We start from the raw sequence: 17,350 nt of genomic DNA on the forward strand, positions 1-17,350 counted from the left end.
TTATTTTCTGTTTGGGGGCCATACTTGGCTGTTCTGAGTTCACTCCTACTCTGCAGTCAGGGGTCTCTGTTGGTGGGACCATATAGGGTGCTGGGGGTTGAATTGGGGTTGACTGCATGCAAGGCAATCCTGCCTGCTGTACTATTGCTTCGGTGCTTTCCTTTATCTTTTAAAGTTAAAGCTAAGCCTGTATTTAGAAGAGATGGTATATGTGGAATAAGACTGATCTGAATTAGTCTGGGTTTTTATCAAAAATTGTTTGGTTTTGGGGTCATACTCAAGGAGGTGCTCAGTGATCCCACCTGGCAGGGCTTAGGGCACCACACAGTCTGGGGAGCAGAGCACATGCTCCAGCCCTTGAGCTCAATCCCTCTTCTTTTGTGGGAGCACAACTGGGAGTGCCTTGGGGCTACTCTCAACTCCGAGCAGTGCTCAGATTACCCAGAATGGAACTGGGGTCCATGCAAGGCAGGTGCCTTAACCCCTGTAATTTCTCTGGCCCACAAACAACGCCCCCACACCCTCCTACCCTATGTGAATTTTTTTTTGTTTTGTTTTTGGGTCACACCTGCTGATGCTCAGGGGTTACTCCTGGCTCTGCTCTCAGGAATCACTCCTGGCGGGTTTGGGAACCATAGGGGATATCAGGGATTGAACCCAGATAGACCATGTGCAAGGCAAGCACCCTACCTGCTGTACTATTGCTCTGTGCCCCCACCCCCACCCCATGTAACTTTTTAATGAGTGTAGTATGTAGATACCTAGAATAAATTCTACCTTTCCCACTGGACTGTGGGAAAACAGTTTCAGAGATGGATCTGTTTTGCTTCCAGCGGTCTCACAAGCATCTAGCTCAATGTCTAATATATAGTCAATACCCATGTGCTCAATCAATATCCATGGATTTGGTGAGTGAAACGGTGGATTGATTTTTCCAAAGGTCCAGTGGTTTTTGACTGGTGCCACTCCATGCTTATATAAAGGCTGAAAACCATGGATAGGAAGCAAGATTTCTAGTCAGATGATTAAGGCAGTCCTATGGCTTCTACACCACCCCACCTCTTCAAAAGATCTCTGGAAAGAGGGTATCTCCAGGCAGAGACTCACAGACCAAAGGCCTTCCACCAAAGGTAGTAATGGGAGTGAGAACCGACAAATTAAGCCATAATTCATATTCCCTTTTGGAAGCTACATGCTATCACAACCCTGAGCCCAGAGCTTAGGTTTTTTACTGAGGGTCACAGGGTAAGAGCAGAAAGCCCTTTGTTCTTCTGTGAAAGAGCCTAAATTTCCATCTAAGTTCTTCTTCTTTTTTTTTTTAATCTTTGTGTCATACCTGGCAATGCACAGGGGTTATTCCTGGCTCTGCACTCAGGAATTACTCCTGGCGGTGCTCAGAGGACCATATGGGACACTGGGAATCGAACTCAGGTAGGCCGCATGCAAGGCAAATTCCCTACCATCACTCCAACCCCCCACCCTCCACCTGAGTTCTGCTGTGTGTCCTTGACCTGGTGAAGCCACCTCTGTGAGCCTCTCTCCTGCCCCTCGGGGATCAGGAAGCTTCAATGAGGCGATTATCCTTTTGAAAGGCCATCTTCTTTGGAAGTGGGGGGTTCTTGGGAAGACCAGCAGCCTGAGAATTGTTGACGTCTAGAACAGCCTTATCGGGATCTGTCAGGCTCTGGGCCAAGGCACACTATCTCTCCAGCCTTTGCTGCTTCCAAGTGGATATTAATAGATACAGAGGCCCTTATCTCTTTCTTGACTTCACACGGGGAATAGTCCGCTCTTCACTCCTTTCTGCTGCAGCAGGATAGGCAAACTGTGGGAAGGAGAGTCTAAAGGAGTTAGGGTATTCAAATACTTTGGGGAAGGCAGCACTTTGGAAAATCCCTGGCTCAGACTTAGCAAGTGGGAATAAAATCAGCCTGTGCTTTTTTTTGTTGTCGTTGTTTTTGTTTTTGCTTTTTGGGTCACACCCGCAATGCACTGGCTCTGCCTTAGGAATTACTCCTGGTGGTGCTGGGGGACCATATGGGATGCTGGGGATTGAATCTGGGTCGGCCGTGTGCAAGGCAAACGCCCTACCTGATGCACTATTGTTCCAGCTCCTGCCTTTGCATTTTTAAGCTAAGTTCATGATCTTTGGCCCTCAGATTCCTCTTTATAAAATGGTACGAGGCAAACCTTATCTTTCCTTTCCCTGCAATCAGTATGGGTATAATACATGACAAACCAGTAAGAGTTTGCTGATTGACTGTGTGAGAGAGCTTTACAATGAATGGTAGTTACTGAGATTTTTTGGGGAAGAGGTCAGGAAAGGAAACTTCATTTGGAATGGGGACGTCACTGGCTTCTCTTGCCCTTGACCAGGGCCTGGCTTGGATTGTCTGTCTGTCTGTTTCTCCCGTTGTTCATCGATTTGCTCAAGCAGGCCCAGTAATGTCTCCATTGTGAGACTTGTTGTTACTATGTTTGGCATATCGAATACACGATGGGTAGCTTGTCAGGCTTTGCCATGCGGGCTAGATACTGTCGGTAGCTTGCTGGGCTCTCCAAGAGGGGCGGAGGAATCGAACCTGGCTCAGCCTTGTCGGCTGCTTGCAAAGCAAACACCCTACCTGCTGTGTTATCTCTTCAGCTAGGGGCTGGCTTAGTTATTGTAGAGACCTACCATTCTAACAATAGCTTCTCTACTTGGGGAGCAGAAGGGAGACAGGCTGACCCCAGGGCTGCAAAGCTGGTGTCGCCCAGATAGTGTCACTGGTTGGCTTCAGGGGTTCCAACCTCTAAACAGACTTCAGTTTTCCCACTTGGCAAGTAAGAGGCAAATGTAGTCACTGTGTTGCCTTCTAGTGATGACACGTTCTAGAATTGAGAATGACTAATTTCCCCAGTTACTCATCAGAGGAGAAAAGAAATTTGTTACTTTCCTAAGACTATCTTAAGGTTATAAAAGGCAAGCTGGAGAGATAGTACAAATGGTAGGGTGCTTACCTTGCATGTGGCTCACCTGGGTTTGACCCCTGGCATCCCATTTGGCCCCCAGGAGTAATTCCTGAATAGAGATCCAAAAGTAAGCCCTGAACATTTCTGGGTGTGGCCCCCAAACAAATAAACTATCAAAAACACATTTAGATTGCTTATATTTTTTACATTTTTAGATTCCACCTGGAGGTGCTAGGAGTTATTACTGGTGCATTGCTTATGGAGGGTAGTTCCCATGAAGTTTGGGGAACCATACCACGCTGGGGTTCAAACTCAGGCTTCCCACATGCAAGCATGTGCACTAGCTCTTTGAGATATTTTCCTGGTCCTTCCCTATATTTTTCATCTTGTGACAATTCTGACATAAAATCAAGGCAGAGTACCCATTTCTGATAAGAAAACTAAAGATGGGAAGTAGCCTCAAGGGGTTATAATTTAAGGTCAACTGCACATTTGCTCCACACAGGTCTATCAATTTGCTCTCAAAAGAAATGTGTATAAAAATAACTAGGAAGAACCCGATAGTACAGTAGGTAAGGTACTTGCCTTGCCACCCCTGGCCACCTCTGATTCATCCCCAGCACCGCATATGGTTCCCTGAGCCAGGCGTGATTCTGAGCACAGCACCAGGAATAGCCCTTGACTGATGCCAGATGTGCACCCCCATCCCAAATGAGATTGTTTATGCAAATTTCAAATCGGTAGCAATGGAGCGGACCTAAGGACCTAAAGTTAATGTGCCTGGGTCTATAAAGCCCCAGGACACCCTCAGAGAACTACAGCCTCTTTTTTTTGGGGGGAGGGGAATTCTAGGTTGGCTCTGGCATCAGCCTCTTTTTTCTTTTTCTTTTTTTTTTTTTTTTGCTTTTTGGGTCACACCCGGTGATGCTCAGGGGTTACTCCTGGCTCATGCACTCAGGAACTACTCCTGGCGGTGCTCGGGGGACCATATGGGACGCTGGGAATTGAACCTGTGTTGGCCATGTTGGCTGTGTGCAAGGCAAACGCCCCACCGCTGTGCTATCGCTCCAGCCCCTCAAGCCTCTTTTTTCTTTCTTTCTTTCTTCCTTCCTTCCTTTTTTTTTTTTTTTTGGTCAACTGTGCTCAAGTTTTAGTCCTGGCTGTGTGCTCAGGGATCAGGGATCACTCCTAGTGGTTTCAGGGGACCATATGGAGCACTGAGGATTGAACTGGGGTCAGCTGCATGCAAGACAAGAGCCTTAACTGCTGGCTCTTGATTCTCTCAGGGCCCATCAGCCTCTTTTTCTTTGAAAACCCTTCTCAGCACCAATGACTGCTGAGGTCAGACAAGTGTTGGGAGGTCACCCCATTGGAGAGCACAGTCCCATAGTAGAGATCAATGAATAAGCCCAATATGTGGTCAGTGCTGGAACTGAGGTAGCCTAGACTGCTCAATTAAGTGTGTGACTCCCACTAGCAGGGTGCTCTGCAGGAAGTGGTATTTATACTGCCTTGGAAATAGATTCTTGTGTTTTGCTACTTTTAGATGTGGAAGGCTGTCTGGTCATCCCCACCAGATGGCAGGCAAGTTCATAGATATGATTCAATCTTTTACGTCTTTGCCCTCTGTGCTGGCACAAGGTCTGGCACAGAGAATTTCAAATCAGTTGAGTAATAAAAAATGACTGATGGACAAATGATTGTAAACCCATTTTTTGTGTGTGTGTCTTTATGGTGCTGGGGATCAAATCCAGGTCTCATGCACACAATGTGTAGCTAGTTATTCCCCTCCTCCTCCCTCCTCCAACCCCCTCCCCTTTCCCCCGCCCCCCCCCCCCCCCCCTTTTCACTAGGTTGTGAGCTTCTGAAGGCCAGGAGTCAAGATCTGAACCAAGCTTGGGGCAAGGAGCAAGTTCTCAAGCTCTCAAAAGCCTTGTTGGATGAGTGAATAAATTCAAGGGGGAAATTTATTAGAGAGATTCCAGCTAAATATGGCTTGTAGAAAGCCCCAAGTATTAATACAGGGCAGCTCCCGGCTGCTTGGGCTGTGGGTGAGGAACCACAGAGGGTGGGGCAAGCTGAGGATGGGGGATGTGGTTGGAGGTGGCCTGAGAAAAGATGCGAGGGAAGTTTCTCGAGAAAAGACTTGGGGCTACAGGTGGAAGAGGATACTCAGAGATCAGGTGGCGTTTGCCTAAGAGAAAAGGCGAAGAACGGATGCTTTTCTAAAAGGGTCCACCTCCTAGGCTCCGCGGGATGAACGGCCGGGGTGGGGGCGGGGGCGGGGCCCGCACCCGGCGGGCCGCGGGGGCGGGGAGTCGGAAAGCGCCTGGCACCGCCCCGACAAAGCCTGCGCGCGCCCCGCCCCGCGATTGGCTGCGCCCCCTCGCGCCGCCGCCCCGTCCCGCCTGCTGCCGCCGGGCCGGCAACGCCGCAGCCAATGGGCGCCGCCGCCGCCGGCTCCGTCACCGCGCGGACAGCCAATCGCGGCAGCGCTCGGCGGCTCGTGGCTCTTTCGCGGCAAAAAGGATTTGGCGCGTAAAAGTGGCCGGGACTTCGCAGGCAGCGGCGGCCGGGGGCGGAGCGGGGATCCCGAGCGGGATGGAGCCCTCGCCGCGGCCTGCCGCCATGGGCCCGCGCCGCCGCCGCCGCCTGCCGCCCGGGCCGCGCGGGCCGTGAGCGCCATGGCCGTGGCCCCCGCGGGCGGCCCATGCGCGCCGGCGCTGGAGGCCCTGATCGGGGCCGGCGCGCTGGGGCTGCTCGAGTCCTCGCAGATCGTCATCATCTCCACGGCGCAGGACGCCGGCGCCCCGCCGGCCCCCGCCGGCCCCGCCGCGCCCCCCGCCGGCCCCCGGGACCCAGACCTGCTGCTCTTCGCCACGCCGCAAGCGCCCCGGCCCGCGCCCAGCGCGCCGCGCCCCGCGCTCGGACGCCCGCCGGTACGGACTCCGGGGACTCCGGGCCGGGTGCGCGGCGTGGACCCCGGCGCTGACCCGGGCGGGGGAGGGGAGGCGGCCGAGGCGGCCGGGCGGGGCGGTGCCGCGCCGCGCCGCGCCGGGGTGGGCCTGCGGGCCCCGCCCCGGGCTGCGGGGTGACCTCGGCTTCCTGGCGAGGAGGGCGAGAGGCCGTGCGAGTCGCGGCTCCCGTGCACCCCGCCGGCGCTCACCGCATGCCGGGCCCCGGACAGACTGCAGCCCGGCTCTGGCCCACGCACGCTGCGAGCTCGGTCTTGCCACGGCGCCGCTCCGAGCCGAGGCCCGGAGAGGAAGTGACTTGCCCCGGGTCACCCGGCTGCAAACGGGGCAGGACTGGGATTTGAACCGAGGCCTTCCGGCTTCGCAGGAGGACTTGTGGCTGGGTCGCAGGCCTCGCTGCTGGGGGGCGGCGGGGGGCGCTAGGGGGACAAGTGTTGGAGAGCCCTTGAGGAGACCCTCCTTCCCGCCGTCTTTTGCTCCATTGCCAGGTGCAGGCCTGGCGCTCGGCCCCCCCGGGACCGGCCTCCTGGCTCGGAGGCCGTCTCTGCAGGGGCGGGGCCCCCGGGCCAGCTGCTGATCCCCTCCCTCTGCCTGTCCTTCCATCTGCCACCCTCCACCCTCCCGTGCCCTGGTTGCCATGGAGCCTCATTAATCAGTCAGGCAGACCCCTGGGCCCCAGTGCAAGTACAGGGTGGGCTGGGCCTCCAGAGGCTGGAGAGCAGGCGCCCCTACCCCCCCTCCCCTTTCCCAGTGCCAGGAGGGAGGAATTATCCCAGGGAAGATGCCTTGACAAATTGTTCTGAGAGCAGCCAGAGGCTCAAGACCAGTTCAAAGTGGGAGACCCAGAGGAGGGAGTTGAGTTGCAAGGGGAGAAGGGAGCAGGGGTTGGAACCTGGATCCGTGGGCCGCGGGATAGGGCGTGGAGACCAGTTTGACTGGCACAGCCTGTGGGTGAAGGTGGTGCACAGGCAGGTGGGAAGGCACGGGTGGCGGGGCGGGAGGGTCTTAATGAGGGCCTTGGAGCCAGTGGGGGGTGGGGGGATGCAGGGCTCAGGGCTAGAAGGTGGCTCCACTGTCGTGGTGGGGGGGGGGCTTGGGTGGCAGCTGGTCCCCAAGCATTCCGGAGAAGCTGCCCCAGCCCCATTGGCCCCATGCCCAGTGCTGTCTTCCTTCCGGAATCACTGAGATGCTAATAATAATAACGTCTGCAGCTACCATTGTTTTCAGATCGTTTTATGTGTCAGGCTCTGGGCCAAGCACTTTACCCCATTAACTCCTTTAACCTTCTCAGCCACCTTCCCCTTCTACAGATTAGGAAACTGAGGCCTGAGGGATGGGTACCCATCCCTAATTCCTGCTTGTTCCTGGGGCTTTGCTTCTGGAGATGCTGTGCCCTGGCCGGGAGGGGAGGGTACCAGGGGTGTGTCACTGGCTTAGTTCCTGTGCTCTGGTGGCCAGTATCCCCGTGGCTGTCCTCTGCCCAGGTTTACCAGGCCTGGCTTGGAGGATACCACCCACCCCGGGTGGGCTGTGCCTCCTGCTGCTGAGTGTGTGCCCATGCCAAAGTAGGCACGGGGGCCAGTAAGGAACCTCTGCCCTTGAGGATTAGGGGTAGGGAGTATTTTCTGCTTGTGGGCAGGTAACCATCCTGGAGTTGAAGGATGAGCCTATCTTTTGCCTTCGGATGCCCCTCAGCCATCAGACGTGCTAGTGGTGCCTGGCCAAGTAAACTGTGGCCTCTGTGTCCCCAGCATGTGTCAGGGTGTTCTTGTGGCTAGTGGTACACTTAGCCATAGCAGCCAGCATTCGCTGGGCCCCTCTCACGGCTGTTAACCTGAAGGGGCCAGGGAGTATTGTTGATAAGGTGCTAGACTTGCACACCAGGCCGGCCAGGATTTGATTCTCGGCACCTGGTGTGCTCCATGGGCCCCAGCATATGTGGCCCCAAGTCCAAAAAGAAACACAACTGAAGTTTCACATTATAAATGTAATCCATGATTACTGTAGAAAAAGAATGAAAGTGTCTGGGGCAGTAGGTCCCAAACTTATTTGCCCTACTGCCCCTTTTTAGTTAAAAAAGAAAAAAAGACCCGTGGAAAACTACCTTTTAGCCAACAGAAGGTGCCCCCCAGTTCACCATATGCGGATGGAACCTGGCTCAGGTTGTCCCTTCCCCGCTGTGTTGTCTCTCAGGGCCTCCCTCGGGAGCTTTTTGTTTGTTTTCAGGCTACCACACCTGGCTGTGCTCAGGGCTGACTGCTGGCTCTGCACTCGGGGATCACAGGGCTCAGAAGACTAACCGGGGTGCCAGGGATTGAACCTGGGATTGACTACATGGCAGGCGAGTGCCCTACCTGCCCTCCAGACTCTCCCTTCCATCCGTTTTTTTGTTTTGTTTTGTTTAAGCCAGAAAGGATCTAATGAATGTATTGTCCTGTAGCTTTTTCTTGTTAGGATGTCTTTGAGAGGGTGTTTTTTGGTTTTTTTTGTTTGTTTGTTTGGATTTTATTTTTGTGAGTTGGACATATCAAATTGTCATATAGCTCCAGGATCTGTGCTGTGCCTGGGTTGAACTGGGCCTCCATGCAAAGGCTGTCACCTGCCCTCTGTGGCCCTGGCCTCGTCCTTGAGCACAGCTCAGGGGGCTGGGGACACCCCCTTTCTTTCTTTTTTTTTCTTTTTGGGTCACACCTGGCAATGCACAGGGGTTACTCCTGGCTCTGCACTCAGGAGTTACTCCTGGCAGTGCTGGGGGGACCATATGGGATGCTGGGAATCGAACCCAGGTTGGCCACATGCAAGGCAAACGCCCTACCTGCTGTGCTATCTCTCCAGCCCCGACACCCTTTTCTTGTCTCCTGTGGATGGGTGTTTGACCAGAGAATATTTTCACCAGTTCCTGTTGCCTTCCCTCCAGCCTTTAGGGAACCTCACACAGGGTTTTGTTTTAAAGGGCGGTGTTGGGCTGGAGTGACAATACAGTGGGGAGGGCCCTTGCTCTGCATGCGGCTGACCTGAGTTTGGTCCCCAGCACCATATATTGTCCCCCAAGCCCAGCCAGGATTGATCCATGAACACATAGCCAGGAGTAAGTTTTGAGCACCACCACGTGTGTCCCCCTGCCCCCCAAAAATAAATAAAATAAAGGGCGGTTTCATAGAAACTTTCAGAAGTTGCTGTTTGAACCCGTGCTTGTGGGTACAGTGTTGACCCACATTTGTGATGGGCATGGACCTGGGGCGGAGGGCACTGATGAAGAGTGCAGATGGCAGGAGCCTGCCAGGGTTAGACCACCCTGGAGGTGAGACTGTGAGGCTGGAGAACAGAAACTTTATTTTATGTATTTATTTATTTATTGCTTTTTTTGGGGGGGTCACATGGCAATGCACAGGGATTCCTTCTGGCTCATGCACTCAGAAATTACTCCTGGCGCTGCTTGGGGGACCATATGGGATGCTGGGAATTGAACCTGGTTCGGCCGCATGCAAGGCAAACTCCCTTCCCACTGTACTGCTGATCCGGCCCCCAGAGACATTCTTGTTGGCTTGTGGGGGCATATGGATGGTGGTGGTCGATGAGCCACGTAGACTGTGTACCAGGCCCCAGCTTCCCCTGGGGAAGTGGGGGCCCACACGCTACCTGGTCCCGATGCTGGTGAGCAGGGAATCAGTTTGTGGCCATGCTCAGTCCATGGGAGTACTTGATGTTTTTTCTGGAAGACAGGGTGTGGGTTGTGGGTGGTGGTGAATGGGGTTTCACTGTCTGCATGTGAAGATGACTCCCTGAACATTTGTTGAGGCCCAGACCCCCCGTGGGCCGCGCAATCCCCACCTCTAAGAGGCTTCCTGTCTTGACTGAGAAACTCATCTGCAGAAATTTTCAGTGACACAGTTTTCAGGGATGACTGGGCCCGAGATGGCTCAGAGAACGGAGAGGCAGTCTCCGTTACAGGGTCTGAGGGAGTAATAGCAGGGAACTTTCCTGTGGGCTGAGGGCTGCAGGCCTGTCTGCCAAAGTCCCTGTGGAGACGTGGTGGCCGATGAGGCTACTAAGGTAAAGGGGGGAGGGAGACCAGAGTGGAGATGACCGAGTGTCCGCAGGGGGGTTGACCATGGTGACAACTTCTCAGCGCCCCAATGTGAGGTTGGGCAGGGGTGGGCAGTGGGAAGGAGTGTGCATCTTTTGGATAAGGTGCTGTTGAGTTGCCTGGGACCTGCAGGGATCCCTACCTGGGGCTTCTGGTGTATGGTTTAAATCCAGAGACCTCAAGCCTGGCCGTGCCACTTCCCGATGTTTGACCTTGTACCTTCAGTGGCTTTGTCTATAAAGCAGGGTCACTGGTGTGCTGCCACATTCCCAGACAGACCCCAGAGGTGACGTGCCCCAGAAACCTGGCTCCCGAGTGGTTTGAATACCTGTTGTGAGGTTTGTGTGGACCGGTAGTCCAGAGGAGATTTAACTGGGTGTCACTGGCTCCGGGTCTTGGAGGCTGGAGCTGAGTAAACTGGCATTTGTGGCACCGCTGTGTCTGACCTCACCCACGCTGGGATGAGGCGTTGGCTGGGTATTGGCTGTCTCCTGGCTGCCCAGCCTGGCCTGGAGTCACTGGAGCTCCCCATGACATGGCAGCCGGCTTCTCACAGTGATGTGCTTATATAGCACGGGGAGGCAGCTTTGAGGCGTCCCTGAACTAGGCTTTCAAAAGAGACATTCCAGGCCCAGCCAGATATACAAAGGGACTGGAATCTGGCTCTATTAGAGTTTCAAGGGGAAGAATATCTAAAAAGTTATATGGATATATTTTTGTCTGTGTTTTAGGGCCACACCCAGCGATGCTCAGGGGTTACTCCTGGCTCTGCACTCAGGAATCTCTCCTGGAATTGTTTGGGGGACCATATGGGAGACCGGGGATCGAATCTGGGTTGGCCGCATGCAAGGCAAACACCCTACCTGTTGTATGATCGATCCAAACCCCTATAAAGTTACATATTTAAAAACCCACCATAGGGACTGCTGAGGTAGCACAGCGGGTAGGGCGTTTGCCTTGCACGTGGCTGACCCGGGTTCGATTTCCAGCATCCCAAATGGTCCCCTGAGCACCACCAGGAGTAACTCCTGAGTGCAGAGCCAGGAGTAACCCCTGTGCGTTGCCGGGTGTGACCCAAAAAGCAATAAATAAATAAATAAAGACCCACCATACAGCATCAGAAAGAGTGAGGCTAAGGCATGTACGTGTCTTGCACGTGACTCACTGTGGTTCACAGCCCCACACGGTACCCCCGAGCACTAATGGAGCCTGCTCCTGAGTGCAGGGCAGGGCTGGGAATAGCTCCCGAGTGTAGTTGGTGTGGCCCTAGCCCTCCTCAACCCTCCCCTCCTGCCACCAAAATACAAAACCTGAGCCAGCACTGGAGCTCTGGTCTTCTGCCTGCCAGTTGGGTGTTCTCTGCAGAGGATCGCCTCTCCCTCGCGTCCTGGGCGAGAAGCTGACTGGGCCAGGGGGCCCCGGGAGAAGCCCCCGTCCGCCTCCCTCACCCTGCAGCCTCACTCCCGGTTCCTGGACATCCTCCCCTTTTCCTCGCTGCAGGTGAAGCGGCGACTGGACCTGGAAACCGACCATCAGTACTTGGCTGAGAGTAGTGGGCCTGCGCGGGGCAGAGGCCGTCACCCGGGAAAAGGTACCGCTGGGGCTGGGGTGGTGCAGGCGCCCCCTGACTGGGCCCCAGTGCCAGAGAAAAAGAAACTGGCCAGCTCCGGCGGTCAGCCTGGGCCTGAGCCAAGCCTGGGGGAGGAGGACAGCCTGCTGTGGCTTCCCCTGCTGGAAGGGCAGCCATGGGGCCTCCCTGCCGGTGCTCCCAGGGGTGGTGTGGGCTGTCTGCGGCGGGGCTGAAGAGACGGCCTGACCTGGCCCCACAGGTGTGAAGTCCCCAGGGGAGAAGTCACGCTATGAGACCTCGCTGAATCTCACCACGAAGCGCTTCCTGGAGCTCCTGAACCGCTCGGCCGACGGCGTGGTGGACCTCAACTGGGCGGCCGATGTGCTGAAGGTGCAGAAGCGCCGCATCTATGACATCACCAACGTCCTCGAGGGCATCCAGCTCATCACCAAGAAGTCCAAGAACCACATCCAGTGGCTGTAGGTACCCCTCTCCTCCCAAAACTGGAGGGCACGCCTGCCCACGCCCATAGTGATGCCCCCGGGGCCACCTCCCCTGCAGCCCTGTCCAGGGCAGCTAAGGCTCTGAGCGCACAGGTGTCGTCGCCTCCTTCCCGGTGGCAGGTGCAGGAAAGTAAACAAACCGAACGTCTACCGCTCCCTGCAGCGCGGCCTGTTCTCCACCTGGGTGACTCCATCCGGATCAAGAGAAAGAGCATTTCTGGCACCCTAGAAAGTTCCCTGGTGCCGCTTCGTAGCATGCCACCCCTCTTAGCATGCCAGGTGACCAGTATGGCTTCTGTTGCCAGGGAAGGGTGGTCTGGCATGTCTGGGGGTCTTTTGGTTTTTGAGTCCCTTAAACGATGCTCAGAAAGTTCAGGGCCACTCCTGGTGTCACAGAGGCCAGTGCTGTTGGGGCCCACCAGGACCATCCGGTGCTGCTCGGGGATGGAACCTACAGGGCTGGGATTCGAACCTGGAGCCTCCATTTGCTCGTGGTGTGTTTCAACCCTTTAGCTACTTCCTTCCTAGCCTTGGCATGCCTGGTTTGGTCCCCCCATCCCCCCACCCCCGTTTTTTGTTTTATTTTTCTTTTGTTGCCTTATTTTCCTCTTCCTCTGCCCTGGACATACCTGGTATTTCTGTGTTCGGTAGATCATTTGATTCTGCATTTTCGGGGTGACCCCTGCCCGGGGACACCTCCCCTGCATCCCTGTCAGGGAAGTGCATTCTGGCAGTGCTCAGGGATGTAGCCCAGGGCTCCCCAGAGCAGGGTATGCACCCCTGGGCCCCATCTTTCCCCCGCCAGCCTGTTTTAGCAGTATTTCTATCTGTGCAGCTACCATGGCTTGTCCTTTGTATGCTGATGAAATATCCCATGGCACGTCCCTGCCATCGTGTACCCGTCTGACCCCCTCTGAGGGACATGGGTGCTCACAGACATCCCGGCTGGACTCCAGGTCCATGCCAGTGTGCCAGCTCCAGACCTTTGCTGTTTCCCAGATAAGAGCCCAGAGCTGCCCTGCATGTAGTGAGGCAGCTGCAGGCTGGGTCCTGAGGGTCTGACCCCGGGGCGGAGGGATTGGGAGCTGCTCACTGGCCTCATCTCCCCACAGAGGCAGCCAGGCGGCCGTGGGGATTGGCGGACGCCTTGACGTACTAACTCAGGACCTCCAGCAGCTGCAGGACCACGAGCGGCAGCTGGATCAGCTGATTCACGTTTGTACCACGCAGCTCCAGCTGCTGTCCGATGACCCCGAGAGCCAACGATATCCTTGGACTGGCCAGAGTAGCCAGGGAGGGGTCCCCTCGTGGGCCTCAGGAGGATAGCCGGGTCCTGGCTTCGGAGGTGCCTCCGGGCTCAGCACTTACTCACTGTGAGGCCTGACCAGCCTCCAGGCCTCACTTCAGACTGGGGGCGAGCAGCATTCAAGTCCATTGACTTAACTAGAAGCCAGCAAGAGCAATCAGGAGTGTTTATTTAGAACAGACACAGTGTATGGTGTAGCTCCAGTGACCATAGATACTTCATTTGTCTTTCACACAAATTAAAAAAAAAAATTATTGAATCACTGAGATAACACAGGTACAAAGTTGCTCATGATCGAATTTCAGTTGTACAGTGTTCCAACACCCATCCCCTCACCGGTGCACATTTCCCACCGACACTGTCCCCACAGTTTACTCTATGACAGATCTCTCTCCTCCCCTCCCTCTTTCTCTCTGCCCATCCCTCCACCCTCGTTTCCCTTTTAGGCACTGTGGTTTGTAATACTGTAAGGATATCATGCATATCACTTTACCTCCTTTCAGCCCTCAGTACAATTTAAAGTTTTGTTTTAAAATAGGCAACCTGGGGCTGAGCGATAGTACAGCAGGGAGGTTTTTTACTTGGCCGACCTGGATTCAGTATCCAGCATATGGTCCCCTGTGCATTGTTGGGAGTAATTCCTGAGTGCAGAGCCAGGAGTAACCCAGAGCTGGGTGTGGCCCCAAAAAGGGCACCTTTTAGGGGCCAGAGAGATCAGTGGATCTCTCTTAGGGACTCAGTGCATCTGGGTTCAGTCCCCACACCTCCAGTAGAAATGCCCAAGCTCAGCTGGGGTTAGCCCCCAAGCACTCTTGAGTGTGGCCCCAAAATCTAAAAGTGGGGAGCATGTTTTCCTTTGTTACTGGTTTGGGGGCCACACCCAGTGAAGCCAGCGATGCTCAGGGGTTACTCCTGGTTCTGCACTGGGAATTACTCCTGGTGGTGCTCTGGGCACCTGCAGGGATGCCGGGGATGGAACCCAGCAAGCATCTTACCCACTGTACTGTCTCCAGCGCTGGGGGAAGCAGATTTAAGGAGTTCTCAAATTACATTTATAAATTTTTCATATTGCTAGCAGCATGATTATGGGTCAAACTGGATTCTCCACTCTAGCCCTGGAGTTGTGCAGAACAGTGGAGGATAGTGAAGATATAGCAGGGAGCCCTCCCCCCGCAAACAAAAAACAACAAAAAAGAGGAGTCCTGGGAGGCAGGAAGTCTATGGTCCTTGACTCCACCAACCCTGGCCTATGTGACCTGCCAAGACCTGCGGAGCATTGCGGACCCCGCGGAGCAGATGGTCATGGTGATCAAGGCCCCGCCCGAGACGCAGCTCCAGGCGATGGACTCCTCCGAGGTGAGACCCGCACCTCTGGGCCTGACCTGGCTGGGTGGGTGCTAGACGGAGCCTCAGTTTATCCTGCCTGCCTCCACTGCCCAGAACTTGCAGATCTCCCTTAAGAGCAAGCAAGGCCCCATCGACGTTTTCCTGTGCCCCGAAGAGACTGTGGATGACATAAGCCCAGAGAAGCCCCCCTCTCAGGAGTCCTCCTCTGGGGAGGATGAGGATAGAGCCGCTGACCCTGTCACCACAGTGCCACCGTCCTCGCCCTCCTCCTCTCCCACCACGGACCCCAGCCAGTCCCTGCTCAGCCTGGAACAAGGTGGGTAAAGGGTAGGTAGGTGGGTTGACCACCTCTCTCCCCGGTGGGTGGGTCACAGTAACAGCCCCCTTGTCCTCCCTGTTCGGGCATCCCTGGCCTGTGATGCTCCCCCATCTCCCCAGAACCTCTGCTGTCCCGGATGGGAGGCCTACGGGCCCCCACAGACGAGGACCGCCTGTCTCCCCTGGTGGCGGCCGACTCGCTCCTGGAACACGTGCGGGAGGACTTCTCCGGCCTCCTCCCGGAGGAGTTCATCAGCCTGTCCCCGCCTCACGAGGCCCTCGACTACCACTTTGGCTTGGAGGAGGGTGAGGGCATCAGAGACCTCTTCGACTGTGACTTTGGGGACCTCACTCCCCTGGATTTCTGACCGGGCCGGTGGGCGGTGGGGAGCAAGGTCTCCTGAGATGCCCATCCCGTCTCCTCAGTCCCGGAGCCCCTGGCCCTGGCCATCTTCCCCGCCGGACTGGAGACATTTAATTTATACCCGTGTCCCCGAGCCCTGGAAGCTTTTCACTCTGGAATCTGACTGCTGCCAGGGAGCCGAGCGGGCCGAGAAAGGAAGGAGTCCTTGTGGGGGGTGGGAGGGCCGTGTGTGTACCCACCGCCCACCATGTTTCTGCAGCGTGAGGAGTGTGCGAGCATGTGTGTGCATGGACCGGGGAATGAAGGGGAACCCGTGCGCGCGTGGAGACCATGCCCCAGTTGTGGCCACATGCCTGTGCACGTGCCTCCACATCCACACAGTGGGGACTCTTAACTGCACTTTTGGTTCCTTGCTCCAGGGGCCCCACGCGGCCCGGGGTGGCCACCTGGTCCTAGCATCCTGCCTCCTGACCAGGCTCGGTGGTGAGGCTCTGGCCTGTTGAGCAGCAGGACAGTGCTAAAGCACTTCGGTCGTCTTAAAGTTTTTTTCTGATTGAAGCTTTAATGGAGCGTTATTTATTTATCTTTCGTTGCCTCTTTGGCAAGCCTGGGGCACCAACAGAGGCTAAGGATGTGGGGCCGATACCCCGGTTCCTTATACCCCAGGCAGGGGCCCCTTGAGCTGTCCTCTCGCCTCACTGAAGGAGCTGAGGCCTGAATGGTTTATTTATTGAGAAAGTGAAGGAGGGAAACAGACTGACAAATGTGGGGGGGTGGGGAGGGAGCTCTCCCCAGCTGCCCCCTGGATGGATGTGCGGTAGGAGAGGTGAATGGGGGTCCAACACTGAAAGTGTGGGCAGAAGGGGCAGGTGAAGGGTCTTCCAAGCCCAGACCCCAGACCCTAGGCCCCTCCGGTGTTTAAAGAAATCCCCTCCACTCCACTTCTTGCTGTTGCCCTGCCTTCCAATCTGCACTTTGATTTGTCTTCCTACAGCTCTATTGTCTCCTGCTTTGGTTTAAATAAATATTTTGATGGTTTGAGACTGTGTGCTGGGAGAAAGTCTATCTGGGGGTTGCTGTGGGAAATGCCCCTTGTCTACTTCCTCTTTCTCTGCCCCGTTTGGTTTCATTTTGTTGGAAGCAGTTTTAAGAAAGAGGGGATGGAGCTATAGTACCATGGGTAGGGCGTTTTTCTTGCACGCGGCTGACCTCGGTTTAATCCTTGGCATCCCATATGGTCCCCTGATCATCACTGGGTGTGGCTCCAACCCCCCCCCCCAAAAAAAAGTAAAGCTACACTTGGGGGACCAGAGCAACACTGCAGGGAGTAAGGCATCAGAGACATGGACATGGCCGACCTGGGTTCGGTCCCCAGCACCGTATATAGACCCTAAGTTCACTAGGAATGATCCCTACACACAAAGCCAAAAGCTTGGGGCCAGAGGGACAGTATAGTGGGTAGGGCTGTACACCGCTGACTTGGCTTCCACCCCCAGGACCGGGTTTGATCTCTGCAGTCAGAGTGAGTCCTGAATACAGGCAGAGACTAGAATGAACCTTGAGCCTGGGGCGGGGTTGGGGTGGGGTTGTTGTAAAGTCTGATCCAGGGCTGAAGAAGATAATACAATATATACAGAGCTCAAGTTGCTTGTCTTGCATCCCATCAAGTCCTGATTGTATCACTAGCACCAGATAAATTCCCCTAACCACTAGGAGATGGTCATGAACAAAAGCCAGCAATAGCTCTTAAGGAACACCTCTCTGTGGCCCTGAGCCCCCCCCCCCCAAAAAAAACCCCAAAAACACCAGTATCTGGGGTCTGGATAGATAGTACCAGAGTAAGGTGCTTGCCTGCATGTGCCTGACCCCTGACTCAATCAACACGGCATGATTCCCCTGGGCCCAGGTGGGGGTCACTCCTCAGCAAA

The 17,350-nt window shown here is 55.2% G+C and overlaps 1 protein-coding gene across 1 annotated transcript; it reads left to right on the forward strand.

The window, feature by feature from the left end:
- Positions 1 to 5,208: 5,208 nt before the first annotated feature.
- E2F1 (E2F transcription factor 1) lies at positions 5,209 to 15,629 on the forward strand. The gene is given in 9 exon segments (XM_056121537.1): positions 5,209 to 5,454; positions 5,498 to 5,533; positions 5,535 to 5,891; positions 11,515 to 11,605; positions 11,844 to 12,063; positions 13,200 to 13,352; positions 14,635 to 14,749; positions 14,834 to 15,056; positions 15,179 to 15,629. Coding segments are annotated over 9 exon segments (1,689 nt in total). The 3' UTR covers positions 15,427 to 15,629.
- The last annotated feature ends 1,721 nt before the right edge of the window (positions 15,630 to 17,350 follow it).

The sequence above is a fragment of the Sorex fumeus genome, unplaced genomic scaffold (genome assembly GCF_029834395.1).
Source record: "Sorex fumeus unplaced genomic scaffold, SorFum_2.1 ptg000044l, whole genome shotgun sequence".
Classification (NCBI taxonomy): domain Eukaryota; kingdom Metazoa; phylum Chordata; class Mammalia; order Eulipotyphla; family Soricidae; genus Sorex; species Sorex fumeus.